The 24089-nt window shown below is 37.0% G+C and overlaps 1 protein-coding gene across 2 annotated transcripts in view; it reads left to right on the forward strand.

Annotated features, from left to right (window-relative positions):
* The window catches only part of RELN (reelin), a 577463-nt gene that overhangs the window by 289889 nt on the left and 263485 nt on the right, over positions 1-24089 (forward strand). For both annotated transcript variants that reach the window (XM_037057079.1, XM_037057081.1), the window contains exon 8: positions 5349-5400. In XM_037057079.1, the coding sequence (XP_036912974.1) occupies positions 5349-5400 (52 nt within the window). The remainder of the gene's footprint in view (positions 1-5348; positions 5401-24089) is intronic.

The following is a 24089-nucleotide window of genomic DNA, read 5'->3' on the forward strand; positions in this document are numbered from 1 at the left end:
TTGCATACTATAAAGAGGGGAACACTTAGCTAGGCAATTAAAAGAAGATATAGTTATCAAAATGTGAAAGTCAATTAATTTTTATAACGGTTCTTATTTTATGCTGCTTGAATACACCTTTTATGGCAATGGATACATTTAATCTATTAAAGATACAAGCTTCAGAACACTGATAAATTGAAGTTTTTGGTTGAAATTAGAACACAAACAGAATTAACTGGATGTAAATTAAAATAATAGGTGCTCATAATTCAAGTCTCACAAAGTGTTACAATATTCCTGCAAATATGATTCTAATAGTGTAGTTCTTATTGAAAAAGTAGATGTGCTAGTACATTTAAAACAATGTACCATGACTGAGTTAATTCTCTATAAGCCTTAAAACAAAATTAAATTTTTACAGTAGTTAATCAAGCTTAGAATAAATACATATTTTAGAATGTTCTCCCATTCAGTAATATTTCTGGAAATGCCTGGCAAATTCATTTTTGTTTCTACTTATTAATAGGAAATAAACATACCTAAGAATATAATGCAACATTCCTATTTCTATTGCATAAAAACTGAAATATCTACTCTATTTGATCCCATGTGTATTTAATCCTGACAGTTTCACTATATCCTAGTTTATTTAACATTAGAGTTTATACCTCCAATGAGCTAATCTTTTTTTTTAAGATTTTATTTATTTATCTTTAGGGGAGAAAGGAAGGAGAGAGGGAGAGAAATATCAATGTATGGTTGTCTCTTATGTGTCCCCTGTTGGGAACTGGCCTGCAACCCAGGTATGTGCTCTGACTGGGAATCGAACTACAATACTCTGGTTTGCAGGCCCACGCTCAATCTACTGAGCTACACCAGCCAGGGCTCCAATTTAGCTAATCTTGACTTGTATTACATAATTAATGTGAGATAATCCTTTCAACCAAAAAGGAAAATATTCAAGATAACTATCTTCATCTGAGAAAGAAAAAAGCATAAGCAGATTTACAATATATCACCATTATAAGTACTTCCCTAAGATAAATTGTGTTGCAGGCTCAAAGCAAATACAGTCAAGACGTATTAACAAAGATAGGGATGGCAGTAACATTTTACAAAGTAGCAATTTTAATTTTTAATAATTATTATACTGTATTGGTGTCCCAGGAGCAAAAATATATTTTTTAGCCAAGTTTTGTTAAAAAAAACAGATCAACCAAATAAAAAGTGAGGAATTCCTGTTAACATGCTACTATGTTTGCTAAAATTCAAATATTCGCATGGTACTCAGAACTGAATCTAGTCAAAACTTGTGCATGAGAACTGAGGAAAATTATTAGCACTTAAACTTCTTTAAAAAACAAATATGCCACCCTGGCTGGTATGGCTCAGTGGATTGAGCACTGGTCTGCAAACCAAAGGGTCATGGGTTCATTTCCCAGTCAGGGCACATGCCTGTGTGCAAGCCAGGTCCCCAATAGGGGGCACCCAAGAAGCAACCACACATTGATGTTTCTCTTCCTGTCTTTCTCCCTCTCTTCCCCTGTGTCTAAAAAATAAAATAAATAAAATATTTAAAAAATAAAAAACAAATATATCTTCTTTTTTTAATAAATCTAATTCTTACTGAAGTGGTGAAACAAAGAATCATGGCCAAGACCCTTACTAGGCTAACACTTTATTTTTTTAAATGAAAAAGAGCATCTCCATTTTGTGAAGTTACTCAAATGACCCATTTCATTATTTTCCAGTTGAAGTCAATGAGAGATGGCATCTGCTCTCAGAGAGGCACGCCATGCATTAATGTTACCACTGCTGCTGTGCTATGTGGCCCTCACACATTTTATTTAGCTTATGAAGTCTCCGCATTTCAGGTTGAGGCACTTAACTTTATTCATGTTGCAGTCTGAAATCAAGTTAATGAGGAATGCATTTGCCTACTCCTTGAAGAGAAAAATATGCTCTCTTAGAGCTTAAAACAAAATTTAAAAGTTATGTTACCTCCATTTTTTTAAAAAAGTACAAGGGAGGACCCCCAAAACCCCAGAATTTGTTTATTAAAAACGTGTATTTGTTCTTACATGTTTAAATTTTAGTCAACTTCAAAGTACTCTCCATTTGATGCGATATACCTATCAGGATGTTTTTCCACTGCTCAAAACAGTTTATGAACTCATTGATTTTTTATGGCTTAGTGCTTCTGCCATCTTTTGTTTCACCTCTTCTACATTGGCAAAATGTTTCCCTTTGAGAACTTTTTTCATCAAAGAAAACAAAACAAAAAGTCATTTGGGGAAAAATCAGGTGAATAGAGGGTGTAGCATGGGGGTCATTCTGTTTTTGGTCAAAAAACTGCTCAATAATTGAGCACGGGCCAGTGAACCACACAATCGTGGTTCGATTCCCAGTCAGGGCACATGCCTGAGTTGCAGGCCAGTTCCCATTTCCCAGCTCCCGGCAGGGGACAAATGAGAGGCAACCATACATTGATATTTCTCTCCCTCTCTCCCCCCATCCTTTCTCCTCTAAGATAAATAAATAAAATCTTAAAAAAAACTGCTCAATATTCAGCATACTGTAGACAGGTGCACTCATAAATCATCCATTATGAAATAGGCAAACATTGAAACAGTCTTCAAAAAGAATCACTTAAGCCAAATGCAGCTTCTCATAATAACACCAGTCGGTACCCTGAGACAGATGGGTTCCTAGAACACTGACCTAGTGGAGAAAGCCCATACTACAAGGGTCGCAGCCTTCAGAAGATAATTCTGGGTTTTGGGGGTCCCCCCTCATATTTATTGAATTATTCTTATATATTTTGAAATACATTTTAGCTACAAGGGTGACTTTGGGATAAAATTGGATTAAACTCAATAAAAATTTGCGAGAAAAAAGGGCAGAATTACCATGGTCAGCCTCTAGAGAATTATTCAGATTCATTTTAGGGATCATATTAATTTTCTGTGGTTAGGAGTTTATTTGATAATTTTAGAGATTATCAAATTTGGCACTGAGATTTGGTAGAAAAAAATTATCTGCCAGACATTCAAAGTTGCTGTATTATTTATCAAAAGATCTTTAAGGGGCCCTTTAATTTTCAGAATGTCAAATATAAAGGCTTAATAACTTTGTAGACTAAAATTACAAATTTGAACTGAAGAATAATAAATAATTTATAACACCCAAATGAAAATATAGATGCTTAGATTTTATAGGCAATGCTTCTTCTTATTTTTTTCTCTTAATTTTTCCTATTTTTTCTTATAGCCAACAATTTGACTAATAAACAAGTGGGTAAATGTACAGAAATGAGAGGCAACCAGTATACCAGTTCTCAACTTTCCTGGTGAAGGAAAAAAAAAAAGTAGAATCAATGACTAATCAAAGTCTAGGGTCACCCTCAGTTAGCACATGTAATTCTAAATTTGGCAGTATTTCAAGCAACCTGCTGTTTGCTAGCAGAGGCCACAGCTGTGGAACCTGATCACGCAGGTGACACAGGCTTCATTTATTACACCACCAGGATAGGACTCTCCCTATATTTAACGCACTAACAGTGGCAATAACCATTGTACTTTTAACTCGTATAATACCATTGTTTCAGAGAACTTATGTTCAAGAGTGTTTCATACTTCATCCAGGAATCTCCTCAGTTACATAAAATCGGAGGGGGAAAGAGTGTTCATTTGGATTATGTGAAAGAGTTTTAAATTTTCATGTGCTCTTTGGACTTTAACATCAAATTATCCAAGGGGAAACTCATGAAGACAAATAGTTGAACATATTCTAAAAGCTTTGAGGGAAAAACAGATTTATTTTAAAGGAATCTCAAAAAGGAGCTAGTTACTAAAAGAAAATTCTATTGGTGCCTTTTACTCTAATGACTCTGGTAAGGGGAGGGGAGCAGGAAAGGAGTTCTGGGCATGGTGGACCAGTTTTCTTTGAACAGATAATCTGTGACAATGAGAAATTTAGATTAGAGAATTTCCTCTTTTACCTGCCCAGCAGTGATTTTTGCAGTGGTTCGAGTCAGTTAGGAGCCCCTATCTATACTGATACCTGGACAACTTATAAAATGCCCCTCTTGCTTTCTCTTGTATTACTTTCTTGCTCTTCATTAATTTTAAATCCACGTATTTAAAGCACATGCTCAGTCATCTTGCCAAAACATGCTGTAGAAGCAAGGTTTTGATATTCGAATCTCAGCTGAATATGGCAGAACAAGAGACTTGCTCACTCATTTGTCCACTAATTCCTACCACAATTCATGCACTGTATATCTCTTCATGCCTCTGTTGTTGTGGATTTAACCACATGGGAACTAACAAAGTACAGGGATAAGGCTAATGATGTCATTGGGGTGTATAAGAAGTGAAAGCAAGACAGCCTACTGCTTCTGCCATGGTGAAAACACAGCTATATGCTTTCAATTGTACAGAGTGCAGGGATGGGAAGTATCCCATATTTGAGCTTACAGGGTCAGGAACCCAACGAGAGAGTCGTTGAAAATAAGAACCTTAATTCTCATCTTATTTGAGCTGGTGTGGATCAAAGTAAGTGCTCCAAAGGATATATAAGTAAAATTTTTTAAGTTAAATTGTTTTAAAATTAAGGTGTCATTTCTTGTGAGAAAGGGGATAATTATATAAGCATGTTTTTTTCATGAAACTAAGGAAAAAATAACAGAAATATGTGGGAAGGATATTTCTAGGCCCATAATTTGATTACTTTTTTTGAAGGGGAGTAACAGTTTTATTGAGAAATAATCCACATATTCTACAATTCATTCTTGTAAAGCATACAATTCATGGTTTTTAGTTTATTCACAAAAATATACAGCCATTGCCACAATCAATATTAGAATATTTCATTACCCCCAAAGAAATCCTGTACTGTTAGTTGCTATATAATTCTATTTACTTTTCAAAATAATCTTATTTTCACTATTTGCTTTTAATTTACCTCCCTGTCTTTGGTTGTTAACCTTTTTCTGACATTTGCTTTGGGTCCCGGATCTGCTGCTGTAGGATCGAGGGGAGGAGGTAGGGTGAGTGGAAGGACTGGGTCAGTGCCCTCACAAGATCAAGATTACCTGGTAGATTACCCTGCAAGCGGTTTTCAACATACAGTAAGAAACATAGTAAGAGTGCCTCAGTCAGGATCTCACAGCTTCGCTCCTCACAGAGAAACAAAATGTGTCTGTGTTCAGACATACCAATAAAAATAACCTAACCGCTGGATAAATACAACCTCTGCTTATGGCTCCTTCCTTTCCTGTTTTTTTCTTCCTCCCCCTCTGGAGGTCTTTTACCTCTTCCTCTTCCTCTCTATCTCGTCTTATTTTGGTATATTCCTTTTTCTAGATCACCACAAGCCTTAACACAACAACAGCCTCTGTACTCCAATTTTCCATTGGTAAGTGTTTTTAGCAATTACAGCAGTTCAACTTAGAAATGTTTGTTTTATTCATATGCACCGTAAGGACTATAGTGCCAAATGCTTTTTTTAAAAAAATGTTTTATTTGGTAATTTTCTTTTTTTAAAATATATATATTTTATTGATTATACCATTACAGTTGTTCTATTCCCCCCCTTCATTCCCCTCCACCCGGCACACCCCTCCCCCACCATCCCCCCCCCCAGTTTATGACCACATGTCTCAAATGCTTTTAAATTTAGAGAAGAGTAAGTCTCAACTTTCAGTAAATAATTTAAAACATTTTAAAACTGAAGTAAAAAATGTTTAAATGTTACATTCTGTTCCCATCTCTCTCCCACAGCAAGTGATATTTAAAAATGATACCAATAATCCAAAATATTTTGAAAGGATTTGCATGTGGATTGTAAATGTGTTGCATTATTTTGTTACAGCAAAATTACCTTACTGATTATGTTTTGCTCAGATTAAAATTGAAATCTATTAAATTTCCTGCACTCTTACTGACTAGTAATGAGAGAGTTAATTATTGGTGGCTGAGAGAAACCATTTAGGGCTTCATGTTTGACATAAACTGTGTTTAACTCAGATGTGGATAATTAAAAAATAACTGTATCTGGCCATATTTTAAAGTGTTTTTTCATTAAAACTAAAAATTCCTACCCAAAGCATTTAGTAAAGTATCTTTTGATCACGTGTGTATAGTTTTGCTATATATCATATTACTTCCCATTCTAATTTTCATAGGTGTATGCTAATAAATTACTTTGTCTATGTCTTTTAATTACTTTGTATATGTCTCCAAAGGGAATGTTTTAGGTAGAGAAAGATAATGCCTTTTAGATGGAGGCTAGCTTCATTGATTTTGGAGCCATAACATGAAAACCACTGCCTGGCGGGAGGATTGGGACAGCACCCTCAGATTTCAACCATTCGCACCTCCTCAATGGCCTTATAGTCCTGGTTATACACCAGTGTTCTCACAGCCAGAAACCCACTGTGGTTGATTGTGCCTAAGAGCAATTTTCTTCAAGGCATTTAGTTGTCACTTTTTTGTCAATGTGCCTCATTCCAGCTTCTGTTTCTATTATGAGAGACTTGCTTGGTTACAGTTCAGGTTATTTTCTTCTCACATTGGTGGCATCACCTACAACAATTCACAGACTATTCAAAAGTTCATACCTGATCAGGAGAAAAAGCATGAGTAAAAACAAAATAATTTGTTTCAGTGTTTTCTTTGATCTAATATTAGTAAGCTTTCTGTAATGAGTATATAATATATATAAATCATTTATAATCAGAAAAAATAAAGTTCATTTTTTAAAAGTTCTAGTGCTACAAAAACAAAATTTTAAAACTAGCTTGACAGGCAAGTAACTTAGAAGTTCTTAACCAGAATAAATACACTTCAATTCATTATACTATTAATATAAATAATAAGCTGAGTAATGTTTTCCTATTTATCAGTATTCTGAGTATTCTTCCTTTTTGCTAGAACAATGAATATTAATTTCAAATATTATCTTTTAGCAATTAAAGAACACAGGATAATTCACTTTAAAATGAATGCCCCATAATTTTAGTCATGGTTAGAGAAATTCAGCATCAATTAAATTATTCTTCCTTAAAGAAAAAAACGAAGGTCTGCTTTTGTAAATAGTAAAGAATATATTGTAGATTATTTATTTCCTCACTTTTCAGTAGCACCCTACCATGAACAATAGAATTAAATAAAAAAGGGCTAATAAAAGGAGTTACTGAGATAATGCAGTGTTTGGTATCTGAGAGCCAAAACTCACAATAAATACCATGCCCAAAGTCTTGGAACTAGACCCAAATACGGGACTAGCAAGAACCTCTGATTTCCACACAAGCCAGAGTGCTTGCTGCAGTCTACCAGAACAGAGAGTTGCTTGTGTTATTTAAAGCATGGGTTTCAATTTTAGGTGAGAAGACTGAAATAGAAAATAGAATCAGGGAAGTCAAACAGCAGAGTGGGTGGGTAATGCAGACACTGGCCCTCACTGTCCATGTCATTATGGATGAAATGAGACATTCACACGGACTACCGAGTCTGGTGGAGGAAAAGGGACAGCATGGCTTTTGTCTCAAGGGGAGCAAAAGCCAAGACCCATGCCATGACTGGCCTTTATTGGGTTTCTCGGCACATTACATGATGGTCTTCATTTACTATGCACAGGTTGGTTTAGGTGGTTACCTTTTACAGAAAACAAAGAAACCAATGCCACTAATCACATCACAGAAGAGGGATGTTTGCAAATGAAAAGGGCAAAAGTGGTTGTACCATTTACACTCATCCTTGGAAGGTTTAACGTGGATTTTAGGAAGTTATTTTGCAGTAAATATTTGTTGCCACAAATCCAGGTGAGGGAGTTTTTAGCAAAAGCAAGACTCAAAGCAGCCTAGGCACATTGCAGACCTGATTCCCCACAGGAAAACCTATCCATGGGCGTGGGTCCTGTGCATCTCCGAGCGGGAGCTGGGCCCACACCACACAGAATGGTCTCCTACAGGTGGGGGGGTTAGTGGGAGGGGTTGATAGGCCAAGTTTATAACTAAAAAAATAAACTTAGAAAAAAATTTTGAGTGTCAGTTTTAGAATCAAAAGTGAAATTCAGCAAGTCCTTGTTTAGGATGTAACAGAAAATATTTAGTAAAAATATATATATATAATTTATTGCTTAGAGACTTCATTAGGAAATTTGTTTACTGAATTTTGAGAATAAAAATTCTTGGGAACTAAACAGATTAGGATGACTAAGAAACAATGTGGTGGCAGCCCATCAGCTGTGTGTGTGTGGTGTTGAATGGTAAAGAGAGCATAGGAGGGAAAATGCTGCAGCAATAGTTTTGTGTATCTCATTAAGAGTGCTTGGAGTGACATCATTGTCTTTACATGGATGCTGTGAAGACCAGACTGAAGCATGGACATGACTTTTAGAGATGTAATGTCATGTGTGTTCATCCTGAGCTTTACAAGTCCCACAACAACCAAATACCAAAATAGCAACCACAGTCAAGTAGCCATTGTGCTTACAGTCAGCTCAAAAAATTATATTGAGTGCGTTATAAAAAACATTTCAACATTGTATGTTTATTTATGTATTGTGGAATTCTCCAAATCCGTAGTAGAAATGTGGTTAATTATGGTCAGTCAGATTTAGTATCACTCCTCACAAAGTCCTTTAGGATGTTCAATGCTCACTGGTGTGATAATTTAGATTTAACATGGGAATTTTCTATGGAATTCTATAATTATTTATGGCTTCAATGGTGAATTATGTTTATAATTATGCATATATAACCACAATTGAATAAACTATTGCTCTAATGTTTGTATATTACTCTTGTAAACATTTTCAACTATATAAGCATTACCCAAAAGCCCCAAGTACCTCAGAGATAAGTATACAGAAATTTTTGAATTACTAAGGAGTGACACAGTTACCACTATTGTCTCAATGCAGCAAAGCCCTCCCAACTCTTCTAGTATGTATGTGTATAAAATAATATATGGATGCACACATACATATGTAGATACATATAAATATACAGACTATCTGATCTAAATGAGTTTTAGAATTAAAGCATCCTAAAAATGCAGTTATCATGCTATCAACATCTAAATCATCTTAAAAACTGTTCTAAAATAATTTTAGAACTTTTCATTTTTCCATTCCAATGAAAGATCTCATATCTATTTCTGTGCTAAGGCATTGATCTCTTACAAGCCTCACTTGATTCATTAGATTCAACTTGCGGAATTTATGCTTGTAGCCTTGGGGCATCTACTCATTTCCTTTAGATTTCCTATGGGATAGGAAGAAAAATTGAGATGATGCCCTTGTAAACCATTATCTTACAGATGCCTCCAAATTCTCTTTCCCAGGCAGGGTACTGTGTCCCAGTGAAGTGCTGGTAGTGCTTTGTATCTGTCACTCACTTAACAAGAACTCACTGAGTATTTGCTATGTGTCCAGCATTGCCCTGAGCTAACTTGAACTGTGAAAAGACACAAAAGAAGAGGAAACGAAACACTTTTACAGTGCCTCACACTGTGGTAGAAGGTTCAGGATGTGTACAGAGCATGAATCCTCTAGAGAACTACCAGATTGTTATAAGCAAAGATGGGCCTGTGTACAGGTCACCGTGGTGAGAGGTCGCAGCTAGTTCTTGCAGAATTCAGCAATTCAGGGAGGCCTCTCTCTTCTTAAATTGTAGATGTTGTCTAAGGATAAATAGGAATTCTCAGGTAAGGGAGAATTTTCCATGCACTCAGATATGTAGGCTATTATCTTTAGCACCATGATGTAGACTATATATTTGTCAAGACTAACAGTTTCTTTCAATATAATTATCAGTGTTACAGCATTAAAAAAAGACCCTCTGACAGCCAATAACATGAGTCACGAGATGAGGGGACTGAGTGACATAAGCAAGGTACAGAACAGGGATGTGCATGCACTGCTAGAGCAGAAGGACTGGCCAGGGATCACTACAAGGAATGTCAGATAAAACTGTGTCAGTCCAAAGAGTTAATCTACACCAGCAGGGTTTCTGTACTTCTTTAATAAGCAAGAGAGGTCATGAAATGGCCACTTTCTCTCTTGAGCAATAGCTTATTCAATACAGCCCAACTGTTTGTCCAGATTAATAGAATTCATCAGCAAAATGGGGATTAAAGGTAAAGCATTTAAAAACATATGCCAGGAAGAACAGCTTGGTTTAGGAAGTAAATCTGTCTTGTCCATCATGGTGTTCTCAGCCCCTAGCCAAGGGACTCAAAACAACTAGTTGCTCATAAATATTTCCTGTCTGAGTGACAAATAGCTATTACAGAGACATTCATAATAGCGTGTAACCAAGTGCTGAATTGGTGTGATGCAGACATTTCATGGCAAGAGAGGATTTGGGGGAGGTGATCTGAGGACTTTAATCAAGGGAAAAGATGACTCAGGAGGAAATGGATAATCATTAAAAAAATGCCTTTGGTAAAGCCAGTAGACAAAAATATATATCCATGTGTTTAGTGGCTTGTTATTATAGAACTAGCTAGGATCTATTACTTGTTCATATTTATAGAATTAGTACTTTTTTCCTTGGTTTTATTTATGAATATCCTCAAGATTTGGGGTTCTGTGTGTATGTATATTTTTTACTGTTTGTTTTCAACCATCTTAAGACAGAAAAAAGTTATTAAATAATAAATGTTTTATATTTATAGATTAAGATGTAAAAATATTCTTAGGCCTGAATTCTCTTATGTACTGTACATGCTACAGAGTTTAAGATAAATGAGAGCTACTCATTTTGTGAATATATTTTGAAAAATAAAAACTGTGAATATACAAGTTAAAAATTAAATTGACAGGTTGACTTGTAAAAAAATCTGTTATTATTTTTTCTCAAAGAGATATAATGAATAAAATGCCACTTGTAACAGTAATTACATTGCATTCAGCAAAAAGGAAGCAGGTTTGCCCCTCATATACTAAGCCTAATTCATATACTTTTCAATTTTTCAGAATTGATTCAGTAAACTCTCCCTCACCTCTGTTAGGACAGCTCATTCAGCAGGAGGAGAGATTGATCCCTCCATATCTTCATGTGAATTATTGCTCATTTCCTCTGTGAACTTAAGAAATGTATCTCTAAGTCAGACTCTCATTGTTTTCAGGAGTCACTCTACTAGTAAGGCCTTGGGGAATTTGTTATGAAATAGTGAAAACTTCTTCTGGAAACATAAAAATCTCCAGTATGAGACTAGCAAAATCTCTGGTAACTTGAGCTCAAAACATATATAAAAAAAACAGAACTTCAAAACATTTTCATTGTAAAATAAATTCCATGCATATGTTTCATAAGGTTAAATATGTTTTATTTGAATGTTACATTCTTGCATATGAGAGATATTATAATAAGTTTTGCTTATGATGATTCTTAGATACTCAGAGATCTATATTAGCACAAAACTGAAATATTTGTATATAGAACATTTCTATATTATCTGAATGTAATAAATGAAGCTTGGGAAGTGATTATAATTCAGGCTTCCTGGTTCTTGATCTTAAAGTTGACCTATTCCTTTTTTAAGGAATATATGTTTTAAGAGATCAATTTAAATGAACTTAGGTATTTTCAAATCCATCTCACCCCCAAGTACTTAAGTCCTATTTTAAGTAATAAAGGGAATATTCTGGAATATTGTAAAATTCTAAGCATAAGCTTCTGTAAAAGATTACTGAGGTTTTGCTCATTAGATTCTACCTATGAGTGAAGTCATATGGTACTTGTCTTTCTCTGACTGGCTTATTTCTCTAAGCATAATTATTTCCAAGTTCATCTCTGCTATCACAAAGGGTAAAATTTCCTTCTTTTTTATGGCCAAGTCGTATTTCACTGTGTAAATGTGGAAATGTACCACCGGTTTTTTATCCACTCATCTATTGATGGACACATGGGCTGCTTCCAAATTTTAGCTACTGTAAATAATACGCAGAAAAGGAAAAAAGGAAGAGTGGGAAAACTCATGGACATGGACAACAGTGGGGTGATTTCTGGGCGGGGAGAAAGTGGGGAGAGGTGGGAGAGTGTATAAGGAGAATAAATGATGATGGACAGAGACTTGACTTGGGGTGGTGAATATACAGTATAGTGTACGAATGTATTGTAGAATTGTGAACCTGAACCCTAAATAATTTTGTTAAAATTGTTTCATAAATAAATTCAATAAAAGGAAAAAAGATTATTGAGATTAATTACAAGTTTCTTAAATTATTAAAACTGATAATAACTATATTTAGTGAATTAAAATAAAATTGAAAATAGATACTATGATCTTTCCCTTTTGAAATATTTAATTAATTATCACTCTTCTTGAGGAAGCTTAAAAAATTATCAGTAATTCATTCATAAATATGTTATGATATGTATATATGTTATATAGAACAGACATAGCAGAGAACCATACAATGAGAAGAAATTGATTATTGATGTAGACTAAATGGTTTCTCCTCCATAAAAACTCATCCCATTACCCCAGCCTGATATCTCTAAATTCCTACTCCTGTACTTATTTTATGGGACTCATTTCACTCTGCTTTTATTTATACAATGGTCATTTCTGCATATTCACTTTCAAGCTCAAATGTTTCCTTGGGGACTAAGGAGTATACATGTATTCCTTTCTATACATAGGGCAAAATTTTGCTTATAAATGCAACTAAATAAATATGAACTGAATTTAATGAAAGTCATAGGTTAAGAAAGAGATTTAGAGATGTTTCAAATTGGCTGTCAATACTATACCTATTGTTGACTCCTAAGGCAAGCAGTGTACTGAATTAGCTCAACAGGTAATATCAGAACTTGATCTGAGGCAGCAGTTTTCAATTACCAGTCAAGGACTCTTTATCAAGGATTCTCCTATCAGAGAGATCTTTACAATTTGCTATATACAGTTATCTGTGTTGATCTGTCTTCATTTCCTTAAGTTTTACATCCATGCTTTCATCTTCATGAATGTCCTTTTAAAATCAGAGGGTGATCCAAGATGGCAGTGCAGTAGGTGGAAGCTACACTAACCTCCTCCCACGACCAAACTGTAATTACAAATAAATTATAGTAAAATCATGCTGAATAACCAACTGAAGATTAGCTGTAAAGGAGCCTTATAACCAAAGACTTAGAGAATAAGCCACATCACCATATCAAGACTACTAGGAAGTGTGGAGGCACAGCAGGACTGGCTGGTCTCCCACATGCAGCAGCTGAAGTTCCAGAGGAATAGTTCAGCAGCCAGGGGAGGTTCCCCCTGAAGAATATGGGGTCTAAACCCCAACATGGGTTCCCCAACCTAGAGCACCAGAACTGGGAAAGGCACCTACATATATCTGGCTATGAAAAGCAGCGGGGTTTCTGTCTGCCAGGGTGAGATGGCTAGAGACATAGCCACTCTCTTAAAGGGCCAATGCACAAAATTTCATTTGCAGCCACTTTCCCTGGGCTCTGGCAGAGGGAGAGCAGAGCAGACTAGAGCCATATGAGAAAAGTCTGCGGTTCATTGCTCTGGGGAGAGAACTGAGGGTCCTCCGCCAGGATCCCTGTGTTCAGTAATTCCCCATACTGCAGAAGTCATCTTTCTCTGGCAGGGCACTCCCCTCCATGCAGCATCAGCCTGGGGGAAAGCAATAGCCGTACCTGCAGGAATCCCTCTCTCCCCAACCTGTGGAGCTTGAGCTGAGCTGCTGGGGAGCAGAGCTGGAGGATGGGGAGAGAGCTAAAGAGTCAGCAACCAGGATCCCTGTGTTCAGTCATTTGACTAGTCAGGCAGCATTTGACATAGGCTTGCTCCAGAGTCTTTGTAGATCTACCTAATACATAGAAACAAACACAAAGTGGCTGCCAAAATAGGAAGAAAAACCAGCCTCAAAAGAAAGAACAAGATAATTATCCAGAAGAAGAGCTAGATGAAATGGAGGCAAGCAATTTGTCAGATACAGAGTTGAAAGTAATGATAATAAGGATGTTCAACAGCAATAAAAAAGACACAGAAACCATAAAAAGGATCAGTCAGAAATAAAGAATGCAATAACTGAAGTAAATAATACACTGGAAGGAATAAACAGTAGGTTAGATAAAGCCCAGGATCAAATCAGTGATTTGGAAAACAAGGTAGGAATAAACACCAAATCAGAGCAGCAACAAGAAAAAAGAATTTAAAAAAATGAGGCTACTTTAAGACATCTTTGAGAAAACATGACAACAGCATAACAACATTCACATTATAGGGATACCAGAAGGGGAAGTGAGAGAATGAGGTATTGAGAACCTATTTGAAGAAATAATTATCAAAAACTTCCCTAACCTAGTGAAGGAAAAAGACACACAAGTCCAGGAAGCCCAGAGAGTCCCAAACAAGATGGACCCAAAGAGGCCCTCACCAAAATACATCTTTAAGCTTTACAATGATAAAGCTTAAAGACAAAAACAAAACCTTAAAGGCTGTGAGAGAAAAGCAGGTAGTTACCTTCAAAGGAGTTCCCATAAGACTCTCATATGATTTCTTTTTTTTTTTTATAATATAATTTTTATTTAATTCTTGTTCAAGTACAGGTTTCTGTCTTATAATCCCAACCCTGCCCGCCCCCCAATGATTTCTTAACAGAAACATTTCAGGCCAGAAAGGATTGGCATGACATATTCAAAATTATGAAAGGCAAAGACCCACAACAAAGGATATTTTACCAAGAAAGGCTATCATTTAAAATTGAAGGAGACATAAAGAACTTCCTAGACAGGAAAAAGCTAAAGGAGTTTATCACACCAAAACAGTACTGCAACAAATATGAAAGAGCTTGCTTTAAGAATAAGAGGAAAAGAAAAAAAATAGAGGAATATAGTTAAAGGACTAAAATGGCAATACATATGTATCTATCAATAATCTATTTAAATATAAATGCTTAAATGCTCCCATCAAAAGACTTAGGGTAGCTAAATGGATAAGAAAACAATACCCATATATATGCTGTCTACCAGGGACACACCTCAGAACAAAAGACACACACAGATTAAAGTAAAGGGATAGAAGAGATATTTCATGTGAATGGAAAGAAAAAAAGTTCAGGTAGCAATACTAATAACTGACAAAATAGACTTTAAAGCCAAGGCTATAATAAGGAACAAAGAGAATTCTACATAAGGATAAATGGAACAATCCAACAAGAAGATATAACCTAGTACATATCATGCACCCAACAAAGGAGCAGCTAAATATGTGAAGTAAATCTTGATGGACATAAAGGGAGAGATGGACAGAAATACCATCAAAGTAGAACAATTTAACATCTCATTGACTTCAGTGCATAGATCTTCGAGACAGAAAATCAATAAGGAGATGGTTGCTTTAAATGATACATCACATTTAATAGATTTAATTATCTTCAGAACATTTCAGCCCAAAACTGCAGAATATACATTGTTTTCAGTGCACATGGAACATTTCCTAGGATATACCACGTTAGGACACAAAACAAGTCACACTATATTTAAGACGATCAAAATCATGCCCTGGCTGTGTAGCTCAGTCAATTGAGTTCCAGCCTGAGAACTAAAGGGTTTCCAGGTTGATTCCCAGTCTAGGGCACATGCCTGGCTTGCATCTAGGTCCCCAGTAGGGGACACACAATAGACAACCACACATTGATGTTTCTCTCCCTCTCTTTCTCCCTCCCTTGACCTTTCTAGAAATACATATATAAAAATCTTTTTTAAAAAGATCAAAATTGTATCAAGCATCTTCTCTAATCATAATGCTATGTATGAATCTAGAAATCAATCACAAAAAGAAATCTGAAAAATACACAAGAACATGGAAGCTAAATAACATGTTAGTAAACAATGAATAGGTTAACAACAAGATCAAGGAAGAAATCAAAAGATACCTTGAAACAAATGAAATTGAGAACACAACAACCCAAAATCTATGGGACACAAGGAAAGCAATCCTAAGAGGGAAATTCATACCATTACAGTCCTTTCTCAAGAAATAAGAGAAAGCTCAAATAAACAATCTAGCCTTATTAAGTGTTGTTATTTCTTTTTAAGAACTCGAAAAAGAACTAACAAAGCTCAAAGTGAATAGAAAGAAATAATAAAGATTAGAGCAAAAGGAAATGAAATAAAGTCTAAAAAACAATACAAAAGATCAATGAATCTAAGAGCTGGTTCTTTGAAAAGATCAGATTGACAAACCTTTAACCAGACTCATCAAGATAAAAAGAGAGGACACACAAACAAAACTAGAAGTGAAAGAAAGGAAATAACTGCCACTAAAGAAATACAAATGATTGTAAGAAAATATTACATACAACCATATGTCAACAAATTGCACAAACTAGACAAAAAGAATAAATTCCTAGAAATATAATCTTCCAAAACTAAATCAGGAAGACTTAGAGAATCTGAATAAACAGATTACTAGTGTAATCGAAGCAGAATTCAAAAAATTTACAACAAACAAAAGTCCTGGACCAGATGGCTGAAGAGGAAAATTTGACCAGACATTCAGAGAACTGCCACCTCTCCTTCTCAAACTATTCTAAAAAAATTCAAAAGGAGGAAAGACTCCCAACTCATTTTACAAGACCTGCATTATCCTATTTCCAAAACCAAATAAAGACACACAAAAAGGAAAATTATATACAAATTACTGAATAACAGAACATATTTGCCAGTATACCTAATAAGAGATTAATTGATACCCAAAATTTATAGAAACTTATGCAACTTAACACCAAAAAACACAAACAATCTGACTTCCAGCCGAGGTGGAGTCATAGGTAGATACACCACACCTCCCTGCACAACCAAAAGAAGGACAACAGCAAATTTAAAAATAAAAAACAACCAGCACTGCCAGAAAGTCAAACTGTATGGAAGTCCCACAACCAAGGAGTTTAAGAAACATTCATCCAGACCAGTAGGAGAGGAGGAGACAGGTAGCCCAGTAAGGGGGTGTGCAGGGAAAGGGGCATGTGGCAAGGTGGCAGCTACTGGACCAGGCAAGGGAGTGGCTGGTGGAGCGGGCAGTTCCACATTTGAGTGCAGTCATACAGGGAAGAACAACTGGGGAGACAGGCAGACCAAGCAACTCAGAGTCCTAGTGCTGGAAAATAAAGCCTCAAAATCTCTGACTGAAAAAACCTGTGAGGGTTGCAGCAGCAGGAGAAACTCCCAGCCTCACAGGACCATTCATTGGAGATACCCAGAGTCCTAGGGTGTACCCAACCCGCCCACCCGGGAATCAGCACCAGAGGGGCCTATTTGCTTGTGAGTGGCAGAGTTAGTGACCAAAATCTGGCCCAGAGCCCAGCAAGTGGCATTGTATCAACTTGGTCCCCTCCCCTACATGCAGCTCCACAACCCAGCAATGAGGGTTGCCTGGCTTGGCAAATACCTAAGTCTCTGCCCTTTACATGTAACAGGTGTGCCCAGACCAAAAAAAAAAAAAAGCCCAAATGAAAGAACAGATAAAAGCTTCAGAAAAATACAACTAAGCAATGAAGAGATAGCCATCCTATCAGATGCACAGTTCAAAATTTTTGTAATCAAGACTGTCACAGAGATGGTTGAGTCTGGTTGCAAAATAAAGAAAAAAGTGAAGGCTATGCAAAGTGAAATAAAGGAAAATGTACAGGGAACCAACACTGAAGGGAAGGAAACTTGGACTCAAAGCAATGGTTTGGACCAGAAGGAAGAAATAACCATTCGACCAGAAGAGAATGAAGAAACAAGTATTCAAAAAAAAAATGAGGAGAGGCTCAGGAACCTCCGGGACAACTCTGAATGTTCCAACATCCCAATCATAGGGGTGCCAGAAGGAGAAGAGGAAGAGCAAGAAATTGAAAAGTTATTTGAACCAATAATGAAGGAGAACTTCCCCAGTTTTTCAAAGGAAATAGACTTCCAGGAAGTCTAGGAAGCTCAGAGAGCCCCAAAAAGTTTGGACTCAAGTAAGCACACACCAAGGCACATCATAATTACATTACCCATGATTAAAGATAAGGAGAGAATCTTAAAAGCAGCAAGAGACAAGAAGACAGTTACGTACAAAGGAGTTCCCATAAGGCTATCAGCTGTTTTCTCAAAGGAAACCTTGCAGGCAAGAAGGAGCTGGAAAAAAAGTATTTGAAGTCATGAAAGGCAAGGACCTACATCCAAGATTACTCTGTCCAGCAAAGCTTTCATTCAGAATGGGAGGGCAGATAAAGTGCTTCCCAGATAAGGTCAAGTTAAAGGAGTTCATCATCACCAAGCCCTTATTATATGAAATGTTAAAGGGATTTATTTAAGAGATAGAAGAAGATCAAAACTATGAATGTGGAAGTGACAACAAACTCACAACTATCAACAACTAACCCTAAAAAAAACCCCAACAAACCAACTAAGCAAACAACTAGAACAGGAACAGAATCACAGAAATGGAGATCACATGGAGGGTATCAGTGGGGAGAGGGAGGTGAGGGAATGGTAGAAAAGGTACAGGGAATAAGTAGCATAAATGGTACTTAATAGACTGTTTTGTACTATTTTGTACAAAATAGACAGGGGGTAGTTAAGAATAGTATAAGAAATGTAGAAGCCAAAGAACTTATATGAACAACCCATGAACTGAGGAGGGTAGGGAAATGTGAGTGAGGGGTGGTGCAGGGGAATAAGGGGACAAAAAAATGAGACAACTGTAATAGCATAATCAATAAAATGTATTTAAAAAACACACAAATAATCCAATTAAAAATGGGCAAAGGACCTGAATGATACTTCTCCAAAGAGGGCACACAGATAGCAAATAAGCATATGAAAAGATGCTCAGTGTCACTAATCATCAGAGAGATGCAAATTAAAGCCATGATGAGATATCACCTCACATCTTTGAATGGCTATGATCAATGAATCAATGAACAACAAATGTTGGTGAGGTGTGGAGAAAGGGGACCCCTTCGGCACTGTTGATGGGAATGCAGACTGGTGCAGCCACTGGGGAAAGCAGCATGGAGTTCACTCAAATAATTAAAAATGAAACCTGCTCTATGACCCAGCATTTCCACTTCTGGGAATATATCCAAAGAAACCTGAAACACTAGTTTGAAAGAATATACATGCCTTTACATTTACTGCAGTGTTATTTACAGTAGCCAAGATTTGGAAGCAGCCCAAGTGTCCATAGATGAACCTGGAGAACATTTTGCTAAGTGAAACAAGCCAGTCAGAGAAAGACAAATACCATATGATTTCACTCATGTGTGGAATCTGATGAACGAACTGAACTAACAAGCAAAATAGAGTCAGACTCATAGATAGAGAACATGCTGGCAGCTCTGAAGGAATTGGGAGGAGTGGAGAGATGGAGCAAAAAAGAAAAATAACTGATGGACAGAAACAACAGTGTGATGATTGCAGGGATATGGGTGTATATAGAGGTGGAGAGGGTATGGGGGGATAAATGTTAATGGATAAAAATACAAGAGAAGGCAATAATAATAAGTAGAACTTAAAAAAGAATATGGTATATATATATATCATGATGTCCCTGCATCCACTGTGGGAAAAAGCAAAACCTAAGACACTACCCCATCTTCAAGGAGTTTATTATCAATAGGTGAAGAAAAGGTTTCACAGGTGGGGAAAAAACGAGGAAGGCTAATTAAGGATGCAGATAACAAAGAGTGAGAGCACAGCCTGTTGGAATGTCCAGGAATAAAGGAGTTCCAATGACAGGACTTCATCATTTGGGAGAGAGACTGACAAAAGCAGGCATGCTACCACCCCAGAGGGTCAGCATCACAGCAAAGATTAGGCAGATGGCATGCTATAGGGAGACAAGGCAGGGGCCACTCCAGGCCTTGAGGCCAAGGTCAGAGCCAGAACAGCAATAAGAGTAGTAATGCTAAGTCTCCAAATTGCAGGGGAGGGGGAGGGGTGGTACTTAACACCTGCTGCCAAAGTTGGGAATTGGTCCTCCTAGAAAATTGGTCAAGCATGAACACTGAGATGGGGTTATATGGCTTTGGTCCTGGGTAAAGAAGGGCTGCTTGGCAGGGAACCTGGCAAAGCCTGCACATTTTGCATTTTTCCCTTGTGCTTCTCCCAACTTGGGTTCTAACGAAAGTTCTATGCTGTGGCTTGGAAGGAGAGGTGCAAAGTTTGGGCACCTGAAAGTGGCTGGAAATGCATGGCACTGCATAAATTGAAAGACAATTGGTCCCTTTCTTCTTATGATAGGAGTGGCAATGTAAAGGAAGGAATACAAATATTTTGAAAGTGAGGAAATAGGGATAGGACTGAAAGGGAGAAAGGTACAAAAGGGGAGAAGGACAGCTGTTCACTTTATATCCTGTGGTCATTGTCCATCTGCCATAAACTGGAAGGAGTCACCTAATGAGGTCTGGGAATTTCAGCCAAGGAAGTGACCAAAGGGACAAAATATTGACTACAACAAATCAGATACTGTCACATTTTTTTTTCAGAAAGCTTTGCAAATCCAATAGGGTATTTACTAATAAAATAAGTCAAAACAGAAATTATTACTAGTAGCCTCATTTTTAATAAGCAAATACAAAACAAAATGAAAAGGTATTGCTTTTAAAATCCACCTCTTTCTCTATTTCTATGAAAGAAGTCTTTCAAGTTGAACAGAATATGTTTTTAGTGTGAATATACAATACTTTTGAGTACTTTTAATGTTCTCTCCTGTTTGACCTCTCTTAATCCTTATTTATCAGTTTTTAGTAAATGCTTAACATGGAAATTTTACTTCCATATAGTGATTCTTCTTGCAACACTGTTTTTGAAATCTGTTTCTTCAGTTACAAATATGCCAAATTCTCCCAAGTGTTTTTTTATGGAGGACAAGACAGAGGTATAGACATAAGCTCTAGATTTCTATATTCAACTAATGGTTAGTGGGTCTCTTAGGACAAAGATCCTGGACATGTTGATGTCTCTAAGCCTATAGTTTTCATTGATAAAATATTGATGCATCTCAATTTTACTCATCATATTTTACCAAACTTGTATTCATTTGCCCTTGACAGATCCAAGAGCAATTTGAGGATTTCCTCTTTTGGGGAATGGAGCTGTTCTTAATTAAACTCATATCTGTGGGCTCCTTTCACTCACAATTCCCGTCCCTGTCTTTTGGGACTCAGAAGCCCCAGGATGCTTTCTGCTCAGGCTGCCACAAAGCATTATCTGATACAGTAGCCATTTATTTTTTCCCTGCCTCTTATGCATGAATCAGACTGCTGCCCTTTGGCTACAGCTCCTGAACTTCAACAAGGTATGAGCTGCTGTCTCTGTGCAGGCACAGGCCAGGTGACTTGAACCTGTATTTTATGAGACCCTGAAGCAGCTCATGACAGGATGTGTAGGCATGATCAGACATGGGGATAAGAGCTAAGAGACTGCCTACAAGGGGTTGGGGGAGACTGTGGGCTCAGCCCAGAGCAGCATCCCCTGTTCAGCCATTCCTCATGCCTTTATTTCAGCCATGCTCTGAGAATTGGTAAATAGCCCACATGGGGCCAAAGCCTCATCTTCCTAGGTAGATTTTTTCTCCATTTTCCTTGAACTCTACATTCCAAATTACTCCAGAGATAACTGATGTACAGGAGAGTAATAAGTAACAAAAACAGTTTGCATCAAAGTGTATCAGGCAAGAAGCTAGCTCACTATTAAGAAACAACTATACTTGAACAATAATAAAAAATACATACTTATTATATTTTTTTAATTCACAAACCAAAATTTATATAGATATGCCACATTATGTATGGATACATAAAATCTTACAAAGTTGAGGGTTTGAACTAGGAGAGGAATAAAATAAACATGAAAAGTAAGAAACACACCAAACCAGTTATCCTGTAAATTATAGCATTATATGGTTTAAACTTAGGTGTTGTTCATGAGGTGGTACTTCTACACTTGCCATATAATCAGAATGTTGTTCTTGTTAGAATAGATTACTTTGATGCCATGGGTTAATGCCTGTAGCATTTTTTCTGGCAAATTCAGTAACAAAGGAAATAAAAATCTAAGTATAATATAGTCATTGTTTGACACCATTGTTGTTACTAGAAAGTAAATATGCACAGCTGCTTCCAATGAAATATTGGAGCAGAAGTTTATAAAACTAGAAAAACATTGATCATCTGTATAACGATAGTCCATAACGCTGTGGCGGAATTATTTTGAAGAAAAAGAATTGCAAATAGCAAATAAACATTGTGTTTTTTGATGCTTTGGGGTTCAATGAAATTGTTTCTCCTTATTGAATAGTACTGTTTTACAAAATCACCTTTTTACTTTTTTTAAATACATTTTATTGATTATGCCATTACAGCTGTCCTATTTCCCCCTTCATTCCACTCCACCCTGCACACGCCCCCCCACCATTCCCCCCTTTAGTTTATGTCCATATGTCACAAGTTCTTTAGATTCTATATTTCCCCTACTATTCTTGCCCTCCCCCTATCTATTTTCTACCTACCATCTATGCTACTTATTCTCTGTACCTTCTCCACACTTCTCCTCCCACTCCCCTGTTGATAACCCTCCACGTGATCTCCATTTCTATGGTTGCACTCCTGATCTAGCTGTCCTCTTGGTTTGCTTTTGTTTTTGGTGTGGTTGTTAATAACTGAGAGTTTGTTGTCCTTTCACTGTTCATATTTTTATCTTCTTTTTCTTAGATAAGTCCCTCTAACATTTCATATAATAAGGGCTTGGTGATGATGAACTCCTTGAATTTGATCTTATCTGAGAAGCACTTTATCTGTTCTTCCGTTCTAAATGAAAACTTTGCTGGATAGAGCAATCTTGGTTGTAGGTCTTTGGATTTCATGACTTGGAATACTTCTTTCCAGCTCCTTCTTGCCTGTAAGGTCCCTTTTGAGAAATCCGCTAGCAGTCTGATGGGAACTCCTTTGTAGGTGACTTTCCTCTCATCTCTTGCTGCTTCTAGAATTCTCTCCTTCATTTTAATCTTGGCTAATGTAATTATGTTTTGCCTTGGTGTGTTCCTTCTTGTGTCCAACTTCTTTGGGACTCTCTGAGCTTCCTGGACTTCTTGGAAATCTATTTCCTTTGCCAGATTGGGGAAGTTCTCCTTTATTATTTGTTCAAATAAGTTTTCCACTCATGGCTGTTTCTTTCCCCCTTCTGGTACCCCTATAGTTCAGATGTTGGAGTGTTTAAGGATGTCCTGGATGTTCTAAGCCTCTCCTCATTTTTTGAATTCTTGTTTCTTCATACTTTTCTGTTTGGTCATTTCTTCGTTCCTTCTGGTCCACTCTCTTGATTTGAGTCCCAGTTTCCTTTCCATCACTATTGGTTTCCTGTGTATTTCCCTTCATTTCAATCAGTTTAGCCTTCATATGTTCCTCTAATTTGTGACTAAAATCAACCAATTCTGTGAGCATCCTGATCACCAGTGTTTTGAACTGTGCATCTGACAGGTTGGCTTTTCTTGATCACTTAGAGTTATTGGCTCTGGGGCTTTGAGTTCTTCTTGAGCCATATTTTGGTCTGTTTGCACCGATTATGTATGAGGAGCATAGTCCTAGGTGTTCACCAGGACAGGGCAACTCAGTTGCTTGGTTGTGACGCTGTATGTGCGGGTGGGGTCAGAGAGGGGCAATTGGTGGTCCCCTCTGCTGCTTCCCACCACTGGGGCCTGCGCAGTCTGTCTCACTGCTCGCTCCTTCGCTGGTTTATCTGTGCAAATGTGTGGCCGTTGTTAGCCTGCTGCCTTACACCCTCACTGGGTCCACCTGTTGCTACCCCACACCTGGAATCCGCCCACAGCTGCCTGCGTGCCTCGGTCGGGAGATCTTTCTTGCCCAACCCCACTCCACTGCTGGCTCCACCCCTCTTACTCATTTGGTTGAATGGTTCGTTATTGTTGGACTTCCGTACAGTTGGACTTCAAACACAGAAAATTGAACTATATGGAAGTCCAACAACAATGAACCGTTCAACCAAATGGGTAAGCTGTGTTTTGGCTGTGTTTTTGTTACTGAAACTTTGTTGACTTTAAACTTGGTTGTGAGAGGANCCCCTTTAGTTTATGTCCATATGTCACAAG

The sequence above is a fragment of the Sturnira hondurensis genome, unplaced genomic scaffold, assembly GCF_014824575.4.
Source record: "Sturnira hondurensis isolate 20B ecotype Veracruz unplaced genomic scaffold, ASM1482457v3 Scaffold0009314, whole genome shotgun sequence".
Lineage (NCBI taxonomy): Eukaryota > Metazoa > Chordata > Mammalia > Chiroptera > Phyllostomidae > Sturnira > Sturnira hondurensis.